General features: G+C 25.9%; 3 protein-coding genes across 10 annotated transcripts; 2 read left to right on the top strand and 1 right to left on the bottom strand.

Annotated features, from left to right (window-relative positions):
• The first annotated feature begins 286 nt into the window (after positions 1–286).
• LOC122717963 (zinc finger FYVE domain-containing protein 9) lies at positions 287–8621 on the top strand. 6 transcript variants are annotated; one of them, XM_043942545.1, is made up of 14 exons: positions 287–535; positions 714–833; positions 1143–3365; positions 3455–3534; positions 5155–5332; positions 5775–5993; positions 6069–6191; positions 6259–6423; positions 6487–6646; positions 6743–7158; positions 7231–7474; positions 7538–7658; positions 7744–7905; positions 8057–8621. In XM_043942545.1, exons 2-14 carry the CDS (start codon positions 776–778, stop codon positions 8210–8212), a joined length of 4305 nt encoding a protein of 1434 aa, XP_043798480.1. In that variant the 5' UTR covers positions 287–535; positions 714–775; the 3' UTR covers positions 8213–8621. The 6 variants fall into 6 exon arrangements, with proteins under 6 accessions (XP_043798480.1, XP_043798484.1, XP_043798483.1 ...); XM_043942549.1 differs by having other exon boundaries at positions 287–833; positions 5218–5332; positions 5802–5993; XM_043942548.1 differs by having other exon boundaries at positions 287–833; positions 5218–5332.
• A 1508-nt stretch (positions 8622–10129) lies between these two features.
• On the top strand, positions 10130–12855 carry LOC122717996 (peroxisomal N(1)-acetyl-spermine/spermidine oxidase). The gene is made up of 3 exons (XM_043942609.1): positions 10130–10461; positions 10911–11451; positions 11530–12855. The coding sequence occupies exons 1-3, from the start codon at positions 10278–10280 to the stop codon at positions 12362–12364; spliced, it is 1560 nt and encodes a 519-aa protein (XP_043798544.1). The 5' UTR covers positions 10130–10277; the 3' UTR covers positions 12365–12855.
• A 1370-nt stretch (positions 12856–14225) lies between these two features.
• LOC122718027 (excitatory amino acid transporter 1-like) lies at positions 14226–26963 on the bottom strand. Of its 3 annotated transcripts, none has more exons than XM_043942678.1 (8): positions 26720–26955; positions 21115–21301; positions 17419–17819; positions 17130–17324; positions 16797–16980; positions 16208–16636; positions 15980–16114; positions 14226–15897 (listed from the first exon to the last, which is right to left on the bottom strand). In XM_043942678.1, the coding sequence occupies exons 2-8, from the start codon at positions 21132–21134 to the stop codon at positions 15750–15752; spliced, it is 1512 nt and encodes a 503-aa protein (XP_043798613.1). In that variant the 5' UTR covers positions 21135–21301; positions 26720–26955; the 3' UTR covers positions 14226–15749. The 3 variants fall into 3 exon arrangements, 2 of the variants coding, with proteins under 2 accessions (XP_043798613.1, XP_043798614.1); XM_043942679.1 differs by lacking the exon at positions 26720–26955 and adding an exon at positions 21673–22015; XR_006347309.1 differs by having other exon boundaries at positions 15756–15897; positions 15980–16125; positions 26720–26963.
• Between the last annotated feature and the right edge of the window lies 1 nt (position 26964).

Raw genomic sequence — 26964 nt, 5'->3', positions numbered from 1 at the left:
AAATAGATATTTTATTATAATTTTTAATTTGAATAAATTACAATAATTTAAAAATATAAGCTATATTAATATATCTTTGTTTTAAATAAAATAAAAATTATTAAAAAAATATTTAATTTATAAAATTTTTTATGAAATTTTTTTCAGTAATATATAAAAATTTTATCTACAAATTTTCAAACAATCGATTATCGAAGATAGAAGAATAAATTTCGATTTATCGATAGGAAAACATTTGTCTTTGTGCTTACAGAGAATGACAGTTCTATAAGCAAGTAGTATGCAAGTATGTACGAGTACTTATTCCACTGTCAGATAATCCACGTGATGATCAAAAATTTATGGTTATTTTTTTGATTTTTCTGTTTCATTCTATCGAGTGTAATTTAAAGTATCCTAATTATCTTTTTTTTCATTAATGTCATAACTACATATTATGGATAATAAAGGAAAACCGATTGGTAAAGATATATGTACTAATTGAAGACATCTAATGCAAAGTGATTTTCCTATTACGCGGAATGACTTATTCACTGTAAGAATTTTTTTGAATGATTAAGAATGCTATATAAGTAACGTGTCAACCTACCATTATTTGACATATTATATCTAAATATTTTTTGCAACGATTAATTATTATTAAATTCTAAAATTACGTCGTATATTTATATTCGGAGGAATACCATTAATGGAATCGTATTTATCATTATCAGAAATTGGATAGGAATGTTTATTAAATGATCTCATAATTAGCGCAACTAACATTAACGACGCAATGGAAAAATTTGCTATTGATTTGGATAAAGTTTTGGACGATTTCGAATTTAACGAAGGTAAAAACTATTATTTAATTTTATTTCATATAATAAACAGAAATATTTCCATGTCTAAAATTATAAAGAATTAGTAATTTTGTTTTTTTGTATCACTTTCTAGTTCTTTTTAATTGTAACATTCTTTTTATAAAAATTATATTATTTATTATAAAAATATGATAAAATTTTAAAATTTTTAAATGTGAAAAATTATTATTTAATTCAAAATTAAATTGTTTTTTTAAAAATAATTTTATTTTAAATATAATTATTTGTTTTTTTTCTTTGTTAATATATAAATTGTTAATATATGGATATATTTTGCAGATTGTGCAGAACAAATTGCATCTGTTAGTCCTGCAACAAATAATGCATCATCTTCTTCAGTTAAATGTAATCTAGAACCTTCAAATTTAAAAACTTATAATTATCTTCTTATAGAACCTAAAAAAACCAATAAAGAATTTGATATTATATTACCTTTAGAAAGACATAAAGATTTACAACAAATTAATACAAAAAGTAAATGTATTAGTGAAAAAGATTCAATTTCTGAAAATCTCACTTATAGTACAGAAGAATCAACAATAAAAAATACAGATGTAAATCAGTTTTATACACAAGAATGCATAAATGATAATAATGTGATACAAAAACAATCTGTTCCATCTTATGATTCTGAACAGGTTTCTTTGGCAATATACAATGATATATCACAAAAAACAAGCATAATACAAAAGCAACAAAATAGCAGTAGCAGTCCAAAAATTGACAATGGATATGATAAAAAATTGAATCAATTTAATTTGAAGCCTAGTGTTAGTAATGTTTTTAGTAGCTTAAATGAATATATTAATGCTCCCCCTGGAAGTTCAGATTGTATTAATTCTGTATTGGACAATTCAGATACACAATCTGATTCGGAATCTAAAACTATTTATCACATCAATGAGATACCTCATTTAATTCAGATTAGTACTAAAGATAATGATAAAAGCATAGCACTTAAAGAAACAGTTGACATAACTAATTCAACTACAGAAGCATCTATTTCAAATCAGGATGTTATGATACCTATAACTTTAGAGTTACCTATTACATACGAATCTAATATTAAAGAAGATGTAAAAAATGTCCATGTAACAAATTTAGAATCATTAGAAAATGAAATAGAACTTTCTAAAGATATTATCATAAATAAAGCTTGCACTGAATTAAGTAAAAATGTAGAAATTGAAAATGAGGAATCTAATAGAATGAATCAAGAAAATAATTCTATGCTTGAATGTACCTACATCCAAAATGATTATTATAAAAATGAGTCTACAACCAAATTAGTGACTAACCAAGATAGTGAAAAAAAATTAAGCATGGAAAATATTAATACAATTGATGAACATGGGAACAGTTTAAATCTAGCACATAAATCAATTGGATTTAGTAACATTGATGATTTATCAGAAGAAGAACTGACCAAATACTTAGCTGAATTAGAAGAAGAGGAGAAATTAAGAGAAAGCTATAATAAACATGAAAATATTACCAGAATACAGAATGATTCTCAACATCAACAAGATGAGAATAAGCAAAATGTTGAAATTTCTACAGATATTTCTATAAAATCTTTTAAAATGATAGAATCAGAATCCAGTGAAAAAGTAGAAAATATTTCAACTGATTGTAAGAAAGAGGAAACAAGTAAAGAATTATTAAATAATATATTAGAGAAACAAAATGTACAACATGATGATCAATTAAATGAAGATATACACAAAGATATTTTAAATAATCCAAATAATAAAGAAATAAAATTATTACATACAACTAATGTAATTAAGGATGACATGGTAAAATTAGAAAATGAATGTGTGCCTCATGCAAAAAAAATTAAGGATAGTCAAGAACATTCTATATACAGTTTAAATATTAATCAGGGATCATTAAATAATGATAAAACTGAAATACAATTAAAAGAGCAGAAAGAAAATTCTGCACAATATAGTCAAGCATGTGAATTAAAGACATCAAATGATTTTGATAATATTTCTGAAGAAAAAATGACACCTGAGGTAAATGTATTAATTGATAAGACATCTACATCTTTGGAAGTTTATACAAAATCAAATATAAATGATATTAACAATGAATCAGAAAAACCAATACGTCCACAAACATTGGATATTGTTTTAACAAATAATAGTAATGAACACCAAGCACTTGATTCTACAAGTGATACTCCATCCTATCAAGTACAATCAGATATTGATGGTACAAAGGAAGATCAAGGATCTTCACCAGATATTGTAGAAAATTCTGTACCAGAATCTGGTCCTGTTTTGGGAAAACAACCACCGTTTTGGGTTCCTGATAGTGATGCACCTAGTTGTATGCTATGTGATGTTAAGTTTACTGTACTCAAAAGGCGACATCACTGTCGTGCATGTGGAAAAGTGTTGTGTAATAAATGTTGTAATATGAAATATAAATTAGAATATCAAGGAAATATTGATTCACGTGTTTGCGTTTCATGTTATCAACTTCTTACTAAAGGTAATTTCTCTATAACATAATATCGTTTTGAAGTATTAAAAAATTTCATACATTATTTTGAAATATTAAGAAATTAATTTTTTACTTAGCTGAAACAGAACGAGGTATGGGAGAATGGTCTTCTGGTTATTCTACATGTGTAAATAATAATGATATCAATTCACCCCAGGTATGCTGGATATAAATTAAAATAATTTTATAAAATGTTATGTATTTTTTTTATATAAAAAAATGTAAATCTATTAAAAAGAGTGCTTAAAGTATTACTCTTGTTGTGTAATATATTAACAATTTGAAATTTATCAAGATTTGTATAGTTTAGATTTTTAATTTATTTATTTATATTTTTAATTTTTTTTTATATTTATGATTAATTTATACACATATTTATCTATTTGTATTTCTAATTTACTTGTTTATCTTTTTGTTTTGTTTGTTTATATTTTTGATTTAATTATTAATATATAAATACTATACTTGTACTTTATATTAGATATGTTTTATTTATTTGATCTATTTGATTTTTTACTTTTTTTTTTATTTAAATCTTCATATTATTTGTATATTATTAATTGAGAGTAACACTTTTGAAGTCTCTTTGTCAACATGAAGTATATTATCAATAGTAGTTTGCTATATTTGTTTCATTCTAATGTAGCATTGAATAATTACTTTCAATTGTTTATAATTTTTTGTTTTATTAATTTGGTTCAGTTGTTTATAAAACTAGCAATATGAGATATTATACTGCTAAATCTTTGATTGTGAATTTTACTACATTTTTATGAATGCAAATACTCAATAAATTTTTGTTTATTAATTTCTTAATTTTTATCGAAAACAACACATTTGCAATGGATACTTGTAAGACTTATTAATCTCTTATATTTGATCAATTCTTATTGTTTTAAACATTAATTTCCTTTTAATTTATAAATATTAAATTCTGTTGAATTTATTAATTCTAATTAAATGTAAAACAAATTAAATTAAAAGAAATCTTCACTTTGTATGAATTAACTTAAATTAGTATAAGTTTTATAATCACCTATAACAACTTGTTGAATACTTCTTTTTTGTTATTTAAAATAAATTTATCTGCATGAGAGTAATAATTTAATATATAAATTTATAGCTATAAATTTATTAAATATATAATTTCATAATGCGCTTTTTAATTATTAAATAAAAATAAATCTTTTTTTATTAAAATTTATTTTTAAATCATTAAAGAAATAAATTTACAGTAATGCATTTTACCTGTTTGCATTATGTTTCTTACATATTATCAATTTTTCTTTTACATGATTGCAAACATAAGGCATGTACTTGAATTGTAGTGTTTGAACTTTTGTGAAAAGTTTGTTTTATATCTTAATAATAATTAATATCCAATAAACACAGAAAATTTCTTATGATTATTAATTCAATTGTATAAATTTATCAACAATTATTGTTTAAAATTCTATATTTTGTTGGATATGTATCCTTTGATATTTTATTGATTTTATCGCTAATATTTTTTGTTTTATTTTATTTAAATTTTTTAATTTTTTTCAAAAATAAAGTAAAATTATGTTTGTGAAATTAATAAATTAAAAATTATTGAATTATTCAATATAATTTTAAGTTATTTAATAATTTAATAATGCATAATTGTATTGTAATTAAAAAATTGTATTATAATTAACAAAAAAGTAATATGCTATTTTATGACCTGTGCATGATCTGTGTTTACTGGATAAAAAAATAAATGTGAATGTTAGGAGTATTCGACAAATGGTTATAGGGGAGACAGCCTAATCCAAATAATCCCATGGAGTACTGTTCAACTATACCACCCTTGCAACAGTTAGCTGGCGGATTGCCTCCACCTCCTACAGTTATGGTACCAGTTGGAGTCCTTAAAAGGGAAGATGGTACAAAAAATCGGCCTGAAATTTCAAAATCTGTTATGTTCAGTGATGGTAAGTAAAAACTATATATATATTATTCATATTTATTCAAATTAAAAAAAGTGCTTGATTAAAGGGTTTGTTTTTATTGTAAAATTAAATATTTCAGTTTTTAAATATTTTAAAATATAATGATTATAAATTATTTATGCATAAATATTATAAACTATATTTCATGTTATAAAAACATAAATAATTTCATAACTTATAAATAGTTTAATACTTAGTGATTAATGTGTTGTAATATTAATAACTTTATACAATAACTCTACACACTTTACTCTTAACACACCTTGTTATAGTATTTTTAGTTCTTTGAGTTAAAGTTATATTTCCTCCTCTGTCCAAGTTATTATTATTTTTTATCTTTTATCCTCTTCAAATATTTCACCTTTTCACTGAACCTTTTCCTTCCTATTTGTTTTGGTTTTATGCACCTCTAACTAAAACACAGGAATAAGGCCTGGCTGTGACCTGACAGAACTAGACATGTCGTGGGATATGAAACCACCATATCGGAAATCTGGAAGCAAGAGGATACCTACACCTGGTTCATCTATGCCAAGTACTTCTGTCAAGAAACAAAATCTACCACGTTTGGATCCAAATACTGAAAGCTATGTGCCACAAGATCCTAATGCCCTTCCACCAACTGTAACAATACATAAAGGACGTATGTATTTTTGAATTTACAAAATAAAGCTTTTTGTTAGTATTATATAATATATATATTCAATTTATAAAACAGAAGTGTCATACCATGCTGTAACGAATGAGAATCTTCTCTACAAAACATTGAAAAATGAATGTGAACCACCTGTTATGTTTGCTATTAATAGGAATCTCTATGCTTATGTCAAAATATTGACTTGTAAGTATACTTTCTGTCTATCTGTTCCTCTCTCTCTCTTTTTCTAATTTAAGAAAATTATTTTTAGTAAATTGTTGTGTTAATAAAACATGTTGGAACGTAACATCAAAAGGATTGGATTGTGTTGGACAAGACGAAGTTATATTATTGATCGAAGTATTGCCTGATGAAACCCGAGTTCCTAAAGATCTACTTCTTTTCATTAATCAATTACATCTCGAAGCTATGAAAGGTATTATTTATATTTTGCTCTAATTAATTTATATTGTTTTATATTCATTATTTTTTTATATAGGAAATACTGTATCCGAATTGGGATTTTCAATATATCAAGGAGGAAATTTTTTGGATTCTCGAGAACATGCAGGATTTCTATTTATTCGACAAACATTGCAATGCTTACAAAAAATTATATTACCTCCTGCTCCATTTCTAATTGGTCTTCTAGTTCACAGGTTTGTTTTTTTTTTTTTTTAAGAATTTTTTTATAATACAAAATAACCATTAAATGTTTATTAATTCATTACTTTCAATTTATTTAATTTCTATAGATGGGAAACACCATGGGCGAAAGTATTTCCGTTACGTCTTATTTTACGACTTGGAGCAGAATATCGTTATTATCCTTGTCCATTATTCTCAGTTCGGTTTCGAGACGCGTTATATTTCGAGATAGGACATACTGTTATGAAAGTTTTAGCAGATTTTAGAAATTTTGCGTACACGTTACCAGGTGTAAGAGGATTAATAATTCACTTGAAAAATAGAATGACAGATGTAATGTTTCCAAGAAATCGATATGATCAAGTGATTAAAGGTTTAAATAATTCAAATGATCACGTATTAGCATATGCTTCAAATTTTAGCATTGATGCTGATTCACATTTAGTCTGTATACAAACTAATACTGGTGATGAAAGTAGTTATCAAACACAAGCAATAAGTATCAACAATAATCCAAGGACAAGTACGTATTTGATTCAAAAATTTACATATTACTTTTTTGAATGTTTGAAAAAAATTCTTTTAATCAATATAGTAACAGGCACCAGCTTTATTGTTATTAATGGAGCATTGAAATCATCAATGGGTCTCTCTGCGAAATCTAGTATAGTTGAAGATGGATTGATGGTAGAAATAATGCCAGAAAAAATGGAAGCTTTAAAGGCGGCTTTAAAAAATATGCAAGATTTTTCTATTGGATGTGGTCGACAAGGAGCACCTGAACCTGATGAAACAGTGAATATAAAATGGGTCGATAATGACGTGCAATTTAACTTAGGGTAAGCGTTTTATAATTAATATTTATTTAAGTTATTTATTTAAGTTGATTATCTGTTTTTTAGAGTTAAAAGTCCTATAGATGGACAACCTATGGATGGTATTCCTTCAATTAGAGTACATAATGGTATTGATTATAAGGGAACAAGTAGATTCATTCGGTGGACAGAAGTATTTATTATTAATGTATGTTTAAAATAGAATATATTTTAAATTGTGAATTGCTTATATTATTTATAATATATAATATTAAACATTTTTTTTTTTGAAGTCCGATGATCATCCGAATGGCGTTTATGATCCAGTGGATATAAATAAATTATCAGGAAACATAGCGAAAGCAACGTGTACAGCTTTAGTGAAACTATTGGATTTATTAGCCAATGCTGGTTTAACAAAACTTGGTGTAAGAACAACTATTCATCCCGATAACGTAAGTATATTATAATAATTTAATAGTTGTAAAAAAAATAATTTATATATAATATATAATTTAATCATTTTTAAAACTTATATAATCTTTAAGAATTTAAAATAATTCTGAATGTAACAAAAAAAATATAATTAAATTATAATAATACTAGGTGGGTTATGAAGCTGGTAGTGAAGGTATGAAATTGCCTCCAATCTACATGAACAGTTTGGACAACGAATTAATTCAAGTCCTGCATAAAGCAGCACAAAGCAGTCAAGACACACATACTGTGCTTGAATTAATTTTTTACATACTCGACGATTGAAATCTTGTTCTGTTCATTCTTGTTAACGATTTTATTAAAATAACATTATAGAAATATGAAGGTCGCGATGTTTGTACACACCCGAAATGTACAATTAAAGACTCGTGGAATCATTGATAAATAGAACTTTTAAAGAAAAAATATTTTCTATCCGAGTACTAATCACCTATATAAATAATGAAATACCAGAACAACGCTTATGTTATGAAAATATATTGCATTATGTTCGAACATAACGAACGATAAAAAACAAAAATTGTAAAATTTAAAGCTAGAAATGGAATTTGTTTTAAATTATATTAGCTTTACTCCTTAGGATTCTGGAATTCGAATCTGTTTTAAAAAAAATTAATATTATTACATTTTTTGTATATCATATATACATATAAATTTTATAAAAAAAAAAACAATAATGGAAAATCCTTTGCAACTAAAATCAAAATGAAATACTATTATTTGTTATTGTGTAAATATATTTGTTTTTGTTGTTATTCATGTAATATGTGTATAATGATAGTTAATAATACTTTTTTTGTCAAAAAAATATTAAAAATATTAATGTAATAAATTGAAATATTTTTATTTATTTATCTTTTTACATTATAATAAAAAACAAAATTTTATATTATAAAAATTTTTTGATAAAATATTTTTAAATATTTCAAATTAATTCGTTTTTTGTATCATGTACGTTAAATATTTTTAATATTAATAGTGAGATACGAATTATTGTACTTTAAATAATTAATTAAGGACTTAAGGTTTAAAGCTAATTTAAATTAATTATTATATAAGTAAGTACTATGATCATAACACAAGGAAATTTATAATTTAATTCAATATTATTTATTCAAAATTACATATTGATAAATTTTCTAAAACTATTTATAAAATTTTACTTTATAAATTTAATTTCATACTTGTATTCATATGTATCTTATCAAATTTTGTAATTTTTTTATTAATTGAAATTTTTCTATTTTAAATTTGATTTTAACAAAAAAATGAAATCTATAATATTTGAATAAGAAAAATTTAAATATAAAAATATTTATCATGAATATTTATAATAGTAATTGCTGATAATGATCTGTAAATATGTATAAAAGTTAAGTACTATTTTATTATAATTCTATAAATTTTCTTTTTCAAAATAATTACTAATTTGATTATTATGGATAAAAAATTTTTCTTGTTTTAGAATACAACATTTTAATAGTTTAATTTTTTGCTCTATTTTATAACATTTTAATAAATTAGATAGTATTTTAATATTTGATGCTTTGCCAGATGAGTGGTAGGTACTTATATGTCTAAATTTTATTGAAATACCAAAAATTTATAGTAAAAATGTTCAATTTCAATTAGAAAACAGTGAAAACCTAACTTTCTTTATTGTTGTAATCAATATGATAATAAATATATAAATGTTTATATTTGTTATTAAAAAATTGGAAAAAAAATCCACATATTTTATTAATATATATAATTATAGAATTTTATTTTTTATTGCTTGCATTGCAAGATTTTTCTAAAAAAATGTTTAATATAATAAGCCATAGAATCAAGGCAATTACATAAATTTACTTGACTGTAAGGAATTGTATACATTATATTTAAAATATTTAATTCGTTAATGCAAATTAACTAAAATTTGTAATTCGATAGAAAAATGTGTAAATAAATAAAAAAATTGTGTGGATAATTTTTGTTTTTATTTTTGATCATATTTTTGTTCGAAAGAAATATATTTAAAATATGTATAATATATATTTCTATTTTTATATAATATTGTATATATGTATTTCATAAATTATATGTATATTTCTTAAATTGTAGCGCGTAAAGAATCAAATAGTAAAAAAACAAAAATAACTATAATACCATTTTGTTATCATATTCTCTAATGTGCGTTAAAAATGAAAATGTCAAACAACTTTATAGAATGTTTCGAATGATAATATTAGTAAATATGATAATTGAATGAGAAAAACGATTTTAATCGTTTTTTTCTATATTAAAATTAATAAACTATGCTAGTTTTGCTGTTGACAATTAATATGATATGATCATGGCGGAATCTACGAAGAAGACGGAGGATGATAAAGTTAAGTGTAAAATTTTAATTGTTGGAGCTGGAATGGCTGGACTATCAGCTGCAAATCATTTATTAAAAAATCACGAAACTGATTTTTTGATTGTTGAAGCACGAGGTCGAATAGGTGGTCGTATAGTTGCTACCAAAATCGGTGAGTTTTTACTTAACCTATTTCAGAATTTTATTAATCAATAAAAGTTCGATTCTTCATTTTAATTTTTAATTTTAACGAATCTATTTATCTTTTTAAATACATTATCACACATATAATATATAATAGAAGTGTTGACTTTTTATTTGTATTTGTAATATTCAATCATTATTATAATGACAGAACATAAAAATATAGATTTAATTAAAGATTACTTTTATTTTATTTAAATTAATTTTTAATAAATGCTCAAAAAGATTTTAGATATAAAATATAATAAAATGTCTTTGAATTAATTGTTTATTTTTTAGTTAGAATTTTAATTTTATTATGGAAAATCAAATATAAAATTATATTGAATATAAAAATATAATTTCTTGAGTTTTAATTATGGGAATAATTATACTTAAACAATTTTGAATTTTAAATTCACATCCACTTTAATACAGGCAATGAAAAGGTAGAATTAGGAGCAAATTGGATCCATGGAGTCCTAGGGAACCCAATGTTTGAATTAGCTATGGCAAATGGATTAATAGATATTATACGCGTACCAAGGCCTCATAAAGTTGTAGCTGCTATGGAAGATGGAAAACAATTACCTTTTCCAATTTTGCAAGAAATTTATGAAGCTTATGTGTGTTTTTTAAGAAGATGTGAGGAATATTTTTTAAGTACTTATAGTCCCCCAGATGGAATAAATAGTGTTGGAGCACACGTAGCATTAGAAGCTGAGATATATTTATCCACCTTATTACCTGAAGAAAGAAAAATTAGGCAATTATTGTTTGATTGCTTACTTAAAAGAGAAACCTGTATTACTGGCTGTGATAGCATGGAAAATGTTGATTTGTTGGAAATGGGTTCGTATGCAGAACTTCAAGGTGGAAATATTAGTCTTCCAGATGGATATAGTGCTATATTAGAACCAGTTTCAAAGCATATACCAAAAAGCAGCATTTTGACTAAACATGTTGTCACTAAAATTAGGTAAACAGAGCTTGAAATTGGTTTCTTATCAATATTAAATTTGTGTTGTGCATTCTCACACAAATGTATTAATTATAGGTGGCAAAAAAAGAAATGTATGGACAATGAAAATTTTAATAACTGCTCTAATACAAATCCATCTATTGAAATACAGTGTGAAAATGGGAAAATAATATTAGCTGAACATGTGATTTGTACATTGCCATTAGGAGTACTTAAGGAAAAAGCTAATGATATATTTGAACCACCCTTACCAAATTATAAATTTGAAGCTATAAATAGACTTCTATTTGGTACTGTAGATAAAATATTTTTAGAATATGAAAGGCCATTTTTAAATCCTGGTGTATCAGAAGTAATGCTTTTATGGGATGACCGAGGATTGTCAGAAGAAGAAAAGCAAGATATCAGTAAAACATGGTTCAGAAAAATCTATTCATTTACAAAAATTTCAGAAACTCTTTTGCTGGGTTGGATATCAGGAAAAGCTGCTGAATATATGGAAAAATTAAGTGGAGCAGAAGTGGCAGAGATATGCACATCAATATTGAGGAAATTTCTTAATGATCCATTTGTACCAGCACCAAAAAATTGTTTACGCACTTCATGGCATTCACAACCATATACACGTGGCTCCTACACTGCTATGGCTGTTGGTGCAAGTCAATTAGATATTAAATATTTATCTGAGCCTATAGTGCAAGAAGATGATCCTTCAAAAATTATAATAACATTTGCTGGTGAACATACGCACTCTTCCTTTTACAGTACAGTACATGGAGCATATCTAACTGGTCGAACTGCTGCTCAAGCACTTTTGGAATCAAGAAAAAATGAAAAGAATTCATTGAGTCTTAGTTGTGAAGATACAAGTGATCTTAGTTCATGGATACAAGGAATTTCCTTAAATTAAATAGTTATTTAAAGAAAAGAAAATAAAAGAAGATGAATCGGAAGTTGTTCTCTATATTGAAATTTTCACACAATTGAGCACAATTTATTACGTGGTACGAAAAATATTTTACACACTGTCGATTTGATGACAATTGTGATTTATAGATGTTTAGTATTAACGCGAAATCTTGTGAACTAATTTAATTTTGTAAATACTATAGCGAATTATTTATATTATGTACATAACAATGCCTGTTTAAGATTTTAAGACTTTATAAATGTACTTACGATTTTATCTACTATCATACTTTTCTTTTTAAATAACTGAGAAAGGATGACAGTTTTAAAATCGTATCACAAAATGATGCTTCATTTTATGGAATCACCTACAACATGAATTATAAAAATTTTATATATTTAATGCCATTGAATGTGCTTTTTACTTTTAATAGAAATTGATTCAGACGTCCATAATCATTAATCATTGCATTGAATAATGATTCATTTTTATTTTTAAAACAATGGATAAAATAAACTTAAAATAAATAAACTTAGTACAACATGACTTTAATTTGATGAAAAAATATTTATGTTTATATAGAAAATTTAATGATAATTATTAATATATTAAATATATATATTTAATATATATATTTAATATATATTTAATATATATTAATATATTTATACATATATATATATATATATATATATGTAAGTATATAATTATATACAAGAAAAAAATAGCAAATTTATTGAATTATTGAATTACAGATTAAATTTTTATTTTTTTTTGTATTTTTATGTGCTATTACTTTGAAATAATATAACAATGTGCATTTTATCTAGTCATATTGTGCTATTAAGTATCATAGTTTTAAATATGCAACAAAAATATCCTTTGTTTTTTTATGTATTTTCTTTTTTTAATGCAAATAATATTTCATTTTGTAATAAAATTGACAATTTTGCTTATTCATTTGTAATCGAGACAATAGAAATAGGTGACCATAAAGTATATATAAAATATGATAGAAATCTCTGTAATATTATTGTTTTCTTATATACATTTAATATATTTTAAAAATTGTTTTTAATACACATTTTAGATTTTTAAGATCCTAAATACACATTTATTTTTTTTGCAACTGCCATTTAATATTATTCATCGTATTCGCAAAACGAAATATAACTGATGAAAAAATGTTATATATATATATATATATATAAAATATATATAATAATAAATATATATATTTATTATATATATATATATATATTATAATTAAAATAAATAATTTTCAGTATTTATTTTAATGAATTTTTTCATATTCTGAATTAATCTAAGTAAAAAAAATTAAAATTTTTCGTTTTTTGTAAGTTAAAAATAAGAAAAAAATATGAAATCCTCTTGATGGTGATTTTTATATGAATTTGTTTAAAAATAAACAATAACTTTATTATTATATTAGTTTATACATTTATTGTACAAATAAATATACAATATATTTTTAAGCAACTATGGCAATTATTTAATTAGGTACAGGTATATAAATTCTACTAATAGAATTTGATTACAAGATGTAACTGTACATCAATTTACGAGATTAATTATGATAATATGATTATTAGTTTAAATCATGCCTTAATATTAAACATATATTGTAATTTCTCTTCTTTTCTAATTAATGGTACTAAAGAGTAATTCAATTTTTCCGGAATTTTTATTATATTATTATACTTTTTTTTTTAATAAAAATTCTTTTACAACTAAAAATATTAGCATTGATAGTTTTTAGGTTTTTTAAAATAATTTATAAATTTATAATTAAATAATAATAAAATAAATTTAGAATTATGAAAAAAAAAATAATTCAGCATTTAATCATTTTTTTAAATTTAATTAAATTTACACCCATATAAAAGGTATAAAGTAGTAAATAAATTACATATATAAATTGACTATGCAGTTATATTTACTGCATGCACAAATGTAACTGTATAAAAGACTATAATTATGCATTTTTGATCGTTTCTTGTTAAAGAGTAATAAAATATTTTTCTCTTTCTAATTAATAATTGAACACTTTTCTGTCTAATGTAATGTAATATATTGAATATCATAATATTCTTATTACTCTATATATAACGCTATTTTGAAACAGCTTCTCTTCTGCATTTTTCTGTAATTTTTTACAGATATATTAATCTATAAGAAATTGCACATACAGATATACATATTTTATAAGTATACTTCTAAAAATTTAGAAATTAATAATCACATTGTAGCAGTGAAAGATAAAAAGATTAAAATGTAAACCGTAGTTTAATATATATGTATAACTATCGTTAATACTTAATATTGTTAATACATGCCTAAAATAATCATATAAAATGGGATGTATCTCAACTACATTCTATATCCTTTTTTTTGCATTACTTTAAAGTACCGCTCTTTTTTCTTGTTATATGCAAGAGAATTATTATATTTAAAAATATTATTATAATTAAAAAAAATGCTTTTAGAATTAAACATTTGCATAACAATTTTATTGCTTCGCAAGAAGAGAATGATGTTTCGCCGTAAACGAGAAGTTCAGAAGTAATAAGATAAAAAAGAACACCTTTAGAATAAATTAGAACACTTAGGCAGTAAGATCATTAAATCGCCAACTTTTTTAAACAGCTTTTATGCCATATTAAAAAAATTCTTTTTCATAAAAGAAATTATTTTGAGAAAATGAGTTTTAAATGATAAAATATTTTAAACAATTTAACAACTTCAACTTAGGAAGGATAGTTTCTAACAGATTAAATATATGGCACATGATTAATCAATCGGATAAATTTAAGGCTCGATTCATTTTGACTTACATTTTTTTTTTTTTTTTTTTTTACATGTTTAAAGTTTGAACTTAAACAAAATCAAATCTTCAAATCTTTCAACTCTTGTGTTTTTTCGTATCATTTCAATTGGATCTTGTAACTTATTATTAAAATCAACGAAAAATGACCATTGAAACATGATCGTGTCATTTGATTATTTTTTGTACTCTAATTGAACGAATCTGGCAGCAGCGTAGTTAAATACAAAAAAATATTGCTTCAATCTTTCTAATAATATTGTATAAGAATCATTAAAGTCTCTTTTTGAAGACTGACTACTAGAATAGAATAAAATATAATAGATATATTATTATTTGCTATTATATGCATGTTGATTGCGAAGAATTTTATTATTATATTTGTACTGAACTTCGTCTTCGACTTTCAAATTTAAAGTTCGGTGGGAGAGTACGACATTTACCGGGCAAAATATCGGGGGGGGGGGGGCGAACGCTCATCGTTCTTCGTTTGTTTGTTAGCATTTACAAATCTTGCCGATAATAATATCGACTTCGGTTTCATATGGATGTCGTGGTATGATGATCTGCTCCGTTTTGCGTCTGTGCATTATGTGGCAACGAAGTAAGTTCGTTTCTGCTTAAATAATTCACAATTCCTGCCCCGAGAGAATCACCTACTACGTTCACTGTTGTTCTACAACGATCTCTGGGAATCCAAAGATCCAAACAAATAGATTAATAGATAAATATTTTTTTAAAGGCGAGCATATAATAAAGGGAATGCTTACAATAACCAATCAACAGCAATGACAAGGAATACGTCTTCGGACGGTAGGCGAACTGTATCCAATACCATTACCATCGTAACCAGACCTGCCTGTGGAATTCCAGCTGCTCCGATACTTGCCGCAGTCGCTGTGATACTGAACAAAGACTTCAATATAAAATGCAATGCTTCCTAATTAAACAAACATAATAAAATATGAATCTTCGCCTCTTCTTCTAATTCCCATTACCTGATTGCCACCAGCTGTCCGAAACTAAGACTGACTTGACGCACTTGCGCGATGAAAATCGCGGCCACAGCTTCGTATAAAGCCGTGCCATCCATATTGATAGTGGCGCCGATCGGCAAAACGAATCTGGTAATTCGTGGATCGACATTGTTTCCTTCTTCCAAACAATTAATAGCAATTGGAAGAGTAGCGGAGCTTGAGGACGTACCAAACGCTGTGACCAACGCTTGGGCCAAATTGGATATGTATACATATGGATTTCTCTTCGTTATTAGAAAATATAATAGAGGCAGAACGATGAAGCCGTGTATCAACAAGCCTATCAACACGGTGAGAAAGTACATTCCCAGTTGGGAAACTATTTCGTCCAACGATTGCATTTCCGTAATTTTAGCGGCTACTAGAAACAGTACACCAATAGGCGACAACCTGAACAGTGAAATTTCATTATCAATGAATAAAGAATTGTAAAAAAATTCTATTCTCTATTGAAATCGATGATGACTATTATTCGAAAATTACGTATTGCGCGAAAGATTTGAGGTTAGGATACCTTTAATAAGATAAATTTCATCAAATGTGAATTTACCAAATCACCCAATGAGTGATCATCATCATAGCGCCAGACAAGGACTCGAAGAATACGAGCAACGGTTTTCCTTGCTCTTCCATTTTTCCCAATGTTATACCAAGCACCGTGGCGAAAACGACGAGACCCATTATATTGGTTCCTGACACGCTTTTTGACACTGGCTTCCACTCGTCCATGTTATCTGCTTCAACGAAGGATACATTGATATTATGTCGCTATAATTTTCGTTACACAACGAAAATTATATTTCTTTTTTTTTCTTTTCTTTTTTTTTCTTTTTTTTTTTTTTTTCTTATGTATATAAGATTTTTTTAAAAAAAGATTTTGGACCTGATGTACTGTTTTCCGGTTTCTGCATTTCCGTTTTATGTTGAGAGATACATGCCTCTACTAAATTCGGGGGAAACATATTCCGAATCAAGTCCATCAACGTATCGATAGTCGAGACATTTTGAGATCGTTCTTTTGTCCTTATGTCAGGATTATTTCCCACACCCGGCTGGATAGTGATTACCAAAATGATACCTGAAATCGTTATATATCAACAAAAAATGATCTATTTTTTATCTTTTACTTTTAGAAAATAAGTGAAAGAAAAGATGTCTCGATCTTGACCAACCTAGTACAACAGCGCTAATCGTGGTGACCATGTAATACACTATAGCACGAACACCAATTTTCCCGCTCAATGACAGATCAAGGGATCCAATTGCTGAGACCAGGCTGGATATGATAAGAGGTAAAATCAAACTCTTCAGCATTCTGAGAAACAGATCTCCTATGTAGTTGATGTACATGATCTCGCGCGGCGTCCATCCTTGAGTTCGCAAGCTCCTCAAGATAATACCGAGGACCACACCGCCGAATACACCGGTCACAGTCAATATCGTCAACGAATTGTGCTTGAGACACGATCGAACCTTCTCTTGCCTGGTTTGCGGCCTTTTATTTGGCTCCTGGGGGTAATACGAGGTTCGTTCGGTAATTTTGCATTGTGTGTCCGATCCTGACAACGGTGATCTAAAAATAACACACATACACACACACACACATATATATATATATAGTTGGAAAAAAAAATTTTAAAAGAAAAAATATTTTTCTAATTTTAAAAGTATTCATTATTTACACATATACAAGGAAGATTGAATAAAGGTAATAACTAAGATTAGCTCTTCTAGGATCGGAAAATGTAGATTTTTTTACTATTACATCATGTATAAAATGTACAAGATGAATTGCAAATGAAGCGAATACGTGATATTTAGCATAACATGTTGGATACACGAGGTCTCACGATGCAAGTAAATTATCAATGGAAAAAAAATTCTCAGACGAGAAGCCGAAAAGAGATGATTCGCTTTTTCAAGGGGTTAATTACGAGAGTTAATCCCTTAACGGTGTTAACGAGTTTGATAATTTGATCAGTTTGACTAGTTTATGACAATCAGCTGGGCTCGGTTGTTAGAAAGAAAAAAAAAAAAATAGAACAGAATTGCATTTTTAGAGCAGAATTGTATTTTTAAAAAGAAATAATAGTAATTATATATATAAATATCCGGCTCTTTTTCACTTTTTGCGATGTATATATTTATTTTGAAAACATTTTCATCTTAACTTATGATACTTTTCTGACTTGTGATAATATATTTATGGGTTTCTTTAAATGCATATGTACGTGTATAGTTGCAATTCTTTTCCACGCAAGATGTATCAATTTCCATATGCAAACGTGTCGGCATTGACTACACTGTGTGAAAGTGAAGAGATGAATTTTATATGTGTATTCAATTGAGTATAAAATTAAGAAGCATGAGCGCTGTTGATTGATTGAGATTTTATATATACAGAAAATGTTAAATTGTCCTGTGTGTGATATTGTTACAATATTGTAATAACGATGCTTTTTGGAAAATGTTTTTAACAATATCACAATTGATTAAGTAATTAATTGTAAGTTGAGAAGTTGCTAAACATTATATAAACACAAGTTCTTCCAGTTGCTTATGTTACACAATATTATTTAAGTCACTTATTTAAGTCAAGTTACATAGTTGCATAAATTGAATCATTTGAACTATTTAAATTGTTCTCTTTAATCTTAAATTTGAGATATTTACATATTTAAAATGTAAAATAGATTGATTATAATAGTTAATCGATACTTAATATTCTTGGTATTAACAGATCCTATGAATAATCTGTATGAAACAACAATTGTGCAACATAACTTTTTATAAAGTTTTCAGATATATGAAAGGTTGAAGGGCATAAATGATTAATATTATCTATTAATAAATATATGTATATATATATATATATATCATAAATAACTTATGTTTATGAAAATAAATATTCAATATAACATACCACGTATATTTATAAAATTGATATAAATGATTTTTCTTTTTTTTTTATTTGTTATCAAGAAATAATCCATTCTATAAGATTTCATTTCATAAACTTTAAAATTTAAATGGAAAAAAAATCCTTCAAATTTTTTCTTTTTTTTTCTCTTTCTCTAAAATATATCATAATTTGTCGAAATTAAATCTTTGAAACTTTTTATATTTCATTTTCAATAAACAATAAACGTTATTTACCAATCGTGATTAGTAAAGCGCCAAGCGTTTAAAGGTACGTGCATGGCGAGTGTACAGGAAAGCATGATGATTGGCAATGATTTCTCCTTGCTGTGTTATTATATCCCCGCACACGTTTCGCTCCGTCTTAATTCAGCCATGCGCGAATAACGTTTGATTCTAATCGAATTAAATAATCAGTCAACTTGTCTGACACACGAAATTACATATTACTTAAATATTTAATGAAATACGAGAAATAAAAATTAAAAATCTCCTACACAATTTCAATTAATGTAAATAAACTTATTCATTTCTTTTTAATTCTTTCCATTATTATTCTTTTAACAGTCAAATTTTGTTTATAAAAAATCCAAAAAAATATTTAACTCTTTGATTTTATTACACTCTCTCGAAAGATGATGATCTTTCGAAGATTAATTTCTATTCGAGGATCTCTTTAGTTTTCAAACAACGTAACAACGTGGACAACATTAAATAGCGACACGCGATCTCCTTTGTGTACAGTAACTGCGAAAACTCGCTCGGCTCGTCTCGACCCGAAGATTCTTCCCGTTTGTTTCGCGAATTGGAAAACAAGGTAAAGAGCGTCGATATATTTATCGTGATCCATCACTCGGGCCAAGGGTCGGTAATCTTCGTTTTGATTTGATTGAATCTTTGCGAACGACCTCATCGTGTTAAGTAGGCCTGCTGCAAGAGAGCTGTTGATCATTCTTGAAAGTCTTGTTGCTCGATTGTCGATGACCTTGCCGGGAGATACATCGTCGTCCTTTCGGCTTCATGCCTTCTAGCCTGATCATTCTGTTACAAAATTTTGCTAGTAGTAATAGTAATAGTAATAGTAATATTTTTTATTACTTCTTTCTTTTTTTGGCGAATTAATAATAATTTTTAAAACGATGAGATATAAAGATTGGTTTTTTTTTTTATCGAATATCGAGGCTAACGTGGAACATTTCTGGAGGTTGGCCGGAATTAATCTTAACTGGCCCGGCAATTATCAAATTGTACTTTCGCATTACGGGCTTGTGGAGCAATTGGTCGGGTCCTCCGTGCAAAATTCTGAATGCATGCTGCCAATTCATTCCTGTCGTCAATTACGTATTATTTGGCGAGGGTAACATTTAGAATACTGGAAAAGAAAAATGGATAAAGCAACAAAAAAAAAATCGAAAGGATCATTTACTTTTTGAACGGGATAAACGTAATTCAAGAGATTTAAAAGAGATTCAACGCGGAGACACGATCCGTGTAAACTGCGCTATTCTGTTTCGCAAGTATATCCTTTTACGCGAATTCATTAGCCGAACCGATGATGCAATCTGAATCACACTGAAGAAGAAACTTCATCCGCTTGTCAATGTCGTCTCGATGGGCCCGCCTCTTCTGCATATATATTTTTTAACAGACGGATCGACGAATTCAACAACAGCAATTGGTAAAATTCTGCGGAATATTGATCAGTTAATTACAATAAGAACACGTTCGAAATTAGAAATAAAATCGAAATAACTTTCGTCACTTAGAATCAGATCCACTTCCTTTCCCTGAAATTAAGCATAATGGAATAAAAAAAAAAAAAAAAATGTATTCTACAATCAAAAAAAGAGATTTAACCTTAATATTAAAAAGTGAAAAGGAAAAAAGCAAAAAAGCAAAAAGCACGGAGAAAAAAAAATTAGAGAAAAAAATTAGGACTAAATACTTACAGTTCGGTGGCGACTTCCATGATGCCTGTCTGGAGCGGTGATGATGGTTTACGTTTGCTTGGTAATATTAATATTCCGACGAAATACGGTAGTAGTCACCGTAGAGCGTCACTTCCGGTTAACCGGAAGCGGCTGCTGTGTAGTATCGCGCCCTGATAGGGGAAGGCGGCGGGGAGAGGTCGAGAGGCTGGAAAGGGATCGACAATATCCGATTAGTTGATTGACGATATTGATCTCTTGCTCGCTTCTAACTTCTTGATCTCCGCAACGAAGAAGAAGGACGGAAAGAAGAAGATTAGAAATAAGATTACTACGCGCATCTTTATCGTATCGTAAATCCTTTAAATAATAGGAACATAATTATTTCTTTTTTTTTCACTTGATTTAACACATAATACCCCCGAAAAAAAAACGAGCCAAAGAATTATTCATTATCCATCGTACGATTTAAATATTAGAATATTTATTATTTATTTATTTATTTTTTTTAGAGAGTTTATACTTTCGAAGAGAAAAATTTTTCTTGCGAATATATAAAAAGGTAATGGGAGATAGGACCTTTCACTTCTCGACCCAACTCTCTCTCTCTTTCTCGATACTCGACTCTCGCGCTCGCACATTGGATGAAAGGAGTAAAGGCGCGCGCTTGCGCTCGCGAGTAAACACTCGGAGAGAAGTAATGTATACGCTATGTATAAAGCTATGACTTTAATGAAACTGTACGAGCGCGTAGTTAGGTGCTCGCGTACCGGTTGAACGTCGATAGATATAGTGATCAGGTCAAGAGAGGATGTGTGCTGATAGAGCTTTCAATCTGTGCCACCTTGGGTGGTACGATTAGCTATGGTGATCCCCCTACGACGATCTCTTCCTGCCGTGCTGACCTATCATCGTCAGATACATTGCAAATACGTGCAACTATGACCCCATCGGGAACACCGGGTTACGCGTCTATTGTTTGTCGCCTCTTCCCCCCCCCCCTCCCCTCTCGCTTTACGTAGTATATCTCTTTCTGTCTATTTATCTATCTATCTCTCTCTTTCTCTCTTCGAATCACCTTCCTCTGATCATATATCCCTTCCTTCCGACTTCCACAATAAAATTCCTCTTCCTCCGGCATGTCTCTTTTCGTAATGGGATTAAATCGACGATGATGATGATGATGATGATGATGATGATGATGATGATGATGATGATAATAACGATAGTGCTCGGGGATATTTTCGATCTTTCGGGAATGAGCCGTGATATCAGGCTTCTTAAAGATTGATGATTTCTTTATCTGGAAAGGAGATTAATCGATTAGTTTATTTTGATTTTTCTTTTTTCGTAGAACAAGTTTGCCTTAATTGTCTACTCTCTCTTGAAAATAAATATTAATTATTGAGGAAGAAGAAATGGAATGAAACGAAAATGATCTTTTTCTTTTTTTTTTCGGTATCAAAAAAGAGAAAGAAGTTGTGATACTTTGAAGAATCGAGATGGGTCAAGTTTATGATCGATCCTGTTCGTGCCGATCTGAAGAATGGCCTGACTCGTAGCACATTTATCGGAATACTTTAAATTCTGACTTTTATCGCAAAAAGAGTAAAATCTGGAATAAATTTGATCTTTTTTTTACCGATGCGATATCCAAGAGAGAAAAAAATTTTGTTCACATGATATAATCCTTTTCGAGGATGAAAAAGATATTTGTGGAAAATATATTATATATATTATATGTATTATATATATATCTAATTTTATAGTTTCTTTGTTTTTTTCTAATTTTTTAACGTGAAAATATATTTGTTTGATTTGTGAGATTTATATTTTTATTTTTTATTTAGTGCGTACAAAATTTGAGATTTATTGATATAGATGATATTAATGATTATATTGAATAATTTGTTCTGTATAAAGAACATGTTGTATAACTGTATGTATAAAGAAATAAGAAAAAGAGGAAGAAATAGATTAAGGAGAATGAAAAATAGCTATTTTTTTTTTAATTATATAAAACAATAAGACGCAAAATTAATGATAGATTAAACAATCACACGAATATTTATGCAAATGTATATTCATGATTAATCATCGATGTAAATTCTTCACGTGATCATAATATATATTCATTATTCTGCATAATTTAACGCAAGAGAAACTAGAAAAAAAAGACTGCTAATTATGTTGTCTGAAAGACTTACTTAAATTTCAAGGTGAACCAATAATATGTAATATGTGAAGAGAATTCGAAAAAAAATTTTATATACGTGAAGAGAATTTATATGTGGATTTTCTTTTTAGCAATTTTAGTATAATATTTTTCTATTCTAATAAAAAAAAAAGAATCAATGTGATCAATCATCAATGTGATAAATTAATTAATTTTAATATGATGGCTTCAAAATATTGCACGATAATGTTCATTCATTTATACTACATAAAATATCCCCACAATCACAAATTACCGGCAATTTAATGAACTATAAAACCAGACCGTGACGCAATCAGCTGATGGTATACATATAGTTATATGATCAAAATATAGACGGAAATTTTAAATGTTTTTTTTGTATATATATTTTTCTTTTATATATATATTTTTCTAAATTTTGTATATATATTTTTCTAAATAATCATATATTATATCGCGATTGATGATTCTTCAATAATTAATTAATAATAATAAGATATATATATATATATATATCGATACATGAAATAAAGTAAATAATACATATATAAGTTTTTAGATTAAAATTATATAATGATAAAAATTAAAATGTTTCGAATCAAATTAATTTTTAAATAATTTTTAGACAGTAATGATTTGATTGAAATGGTAAGTATTTTTACTATTGTATATTAAATAAAAAAGGAACATTTTCATTATTATGTTAAACTTATACATAAATATAATATTTAACCAAAAAAATAAACTGATTTTTATTGATATATTTAATCATACATTACCCTTTCCTCATTATACGCAATTATATTAGTAAAAATTATTCATCTGGCATAATATAAAGTTTATTATATAACAATGTATTACAAATTATTATGTTAATTTGAAAATTTTTATTTTTTTTTTGTAAAATTTTAATTCTCATAAAAAAATTAAATTTCGTGTTTAAAATTTTAGGCTATATCTTTCGCGCATGCGCGGTTAATTCATCTTAAATTTTCTTCAATAACCTTATCTAAACATTAAAAATGATTATTTCAAATGTTTTAAAAATAATGTATAATTTAATTATTTATCAATAATATTATTCTTTTTCATAAATTTATTTAGAAAATTTATTTAGAATGATTTGTAATAATTATCAGCATTTATTTTCTTATATATCTTAAATCAACCAATTAGATGCAATTGTAAGAACACTAATTTTCAATTTTGCACGAATATTATCAACAGTGCCACAAGCGTACAATTCTTGAAACACTAAATCATTTTCTTAGATGACGAATATTACGTGAGGTAAGTAATCAAGATCTTGTACGAAAGAAAAACAAATTAAAAAATTTTTATGATTATTAAAAATGATTATATATGTTACATAATGAATCTAATAATTTTGATTTCCATTAATATATGAAAAAACTAGTAAAATTATATTTATTATCTTGATATCGATATAATAAACAATTTCGAATATCGATTATCTATTTATTCTCATCATTTCAATCTCATTATCGATGCATTTTGAATAATAGTTTCGAGATAATTATTATTATTAATATAATTTGAAAATAAGTAAAGATGTTTGTAACAAAATTTTAATTAATTACAAAAAACAAACTAGAAAAATACAGATAATTCTTATTTAGAAATTCAATAATATTTTATACAACACGATAATAAACAATGCTTACCGAACTTTTTATTATATGTAAATAAATTTCAAATATAATAATCAAGTCTTTTTTTTATAACTTATTATGATTATTAATACATGATTATTTTTTATATTTTTCATCATTTAAATTTTATTTTTATTTTGTAAACAGACATAATTATTGCAACATAATTGCAAAAACATAATGCAAAACATTAAATAAATCCAATATTACGTAATGATAAATGATGCAAATCGCTGCTCGAAAGTCAAAAATAAGTTGCAAATAATAATTGAGAAATTTAATATGAAAATATAACGAGCTTGAAAAAAATATATCTTTTTTCACGAACTCAATATTATATCTATTTTTAATTATTTATCTTTGATTCAAATCTTTCAGTAATGATTTCATTATTTCTTTTTTTTTCAAATCGAATATCGGCACTTCCGCCTTGTTTCGAAATATTATCTGTATTATAAATTATATTTTATAAAAAAAAATTTTTTTTTAATAAATTTTAAAAATATATTGAAAAGAAAAATTTTCAATTAACTTCTTTGATAAATAAAAAATATCACTAAAAAAAAGCTCTATAAAAAAAATACAGCAGAGATATATTATAGAAATACATTATCGAGATTATATTATAATTTCTAATGCCTCATACTTTATGTTTGCGACAAAATTGAAAAAGATTTATACAACGATACACTATATTACATAAAATTAATCTATGATATGAGAATATATCAACTTGAATATATAGATAAAATGATAAATATAAACAAATGATAAATATTGCTCTTCGATTTTTATTTTCGTGGTTTTATCAATAAGCAATTATTTGGTGAGAAACATTATATTAAAATTAAAGTTTTGATTCTTACTTGTTCATACAGTGAAGTGCAATATATATCAATCAATTTATAATTATTAATATAAATATAAAGTATTATTATAAATTTATCGAGATAACATTCATGCATTATCTATTCATTTCATATTTATATTCTTTTTGTATACATTAGCTATTGCATAATATTTACAGATAAGGTAGATTGATAATATTAAATTTATATATTTTATCACTAATTATACTTAATTTTTATAATTTGATTATGAAGTTCTTTTTTTTGATGTTTTGTCAAAATTAAATTAATTATTAATTGACAAAATTGATATGTGAATTTTAACTTACTTAAAAACAGTTATCATATTAATTATTTATAAATTATGTATTATTTAAAATGGATAAAAATTAAAATATTAAATTAAATTTTTAATTAATGAACATAATTGAATATTTGTATTCAATTTAAATAACTTAACTTTGGAATTATATCTGTGTCACTTTATATATGTGTATAATAATATAAATTATATATAGTTTTTATATAGAGTATATCAAAGCAATGTAAAACGTATATAAGTAAAATACGTCCCGTGTTTTTGTATATTATGTTTTTATATATCGTATAAAATATAAAAAATATATAAATAATATTGTAATTTATAATTAACATTTTATATTTAATTGATATGAATAGTAAAAAATTATAGCAAAATAAAAAGCAGATTTCAATATTTGTTGATTTAACAATATCTTTGTATTTAAGTTATCAATAGTTAAAAGTATAATATACATACTTTTAAATTTATAAACGAACTGAATTTATTTCTATATTTCACTATATATGCATTTGTTTTTAGAAATTATAATTTTTAAATTTTAAACAAGTAATAAATATTTTAATTTACTTTATTTTAAATTTTTTACCTGAAAACGAAGATTATCGATGATTTAATTGTTTTGATTTTTATTCTTGAAACACTTCGCATGCACATTAAATAAGCACCGATTTCTCTCGTGGAAAAACGCGCAAACAAGTACCAATAAAACTATATAAATATAAATTTTTAATAGTTTCAGCTCAATTTATAAAAAAAAGGAAGGCAAACACTACAATTCACTTCTTATATCACGTTTTCGTGTATACCGTACGATAACAGTCGCGAGACTGT

This window comes from Apis laboriosa, unplaced genomic scaffold (assembly GCF_014066325.1).
Source record: "Apis laboriosa isolate Shangri-la unplaced genomic scaffold, ASM1406632v1 scaffold5_cov152, whole genome shotgun sequence".
NCBI lineage: Eukaryota > Metazoa > Arthropoda > Insecta > Hymenoptera > Apidae > Apis > Apis laboriosa.
This window is presented reverse-complemented; position numbering and strand designations above follow the sequence as displayed.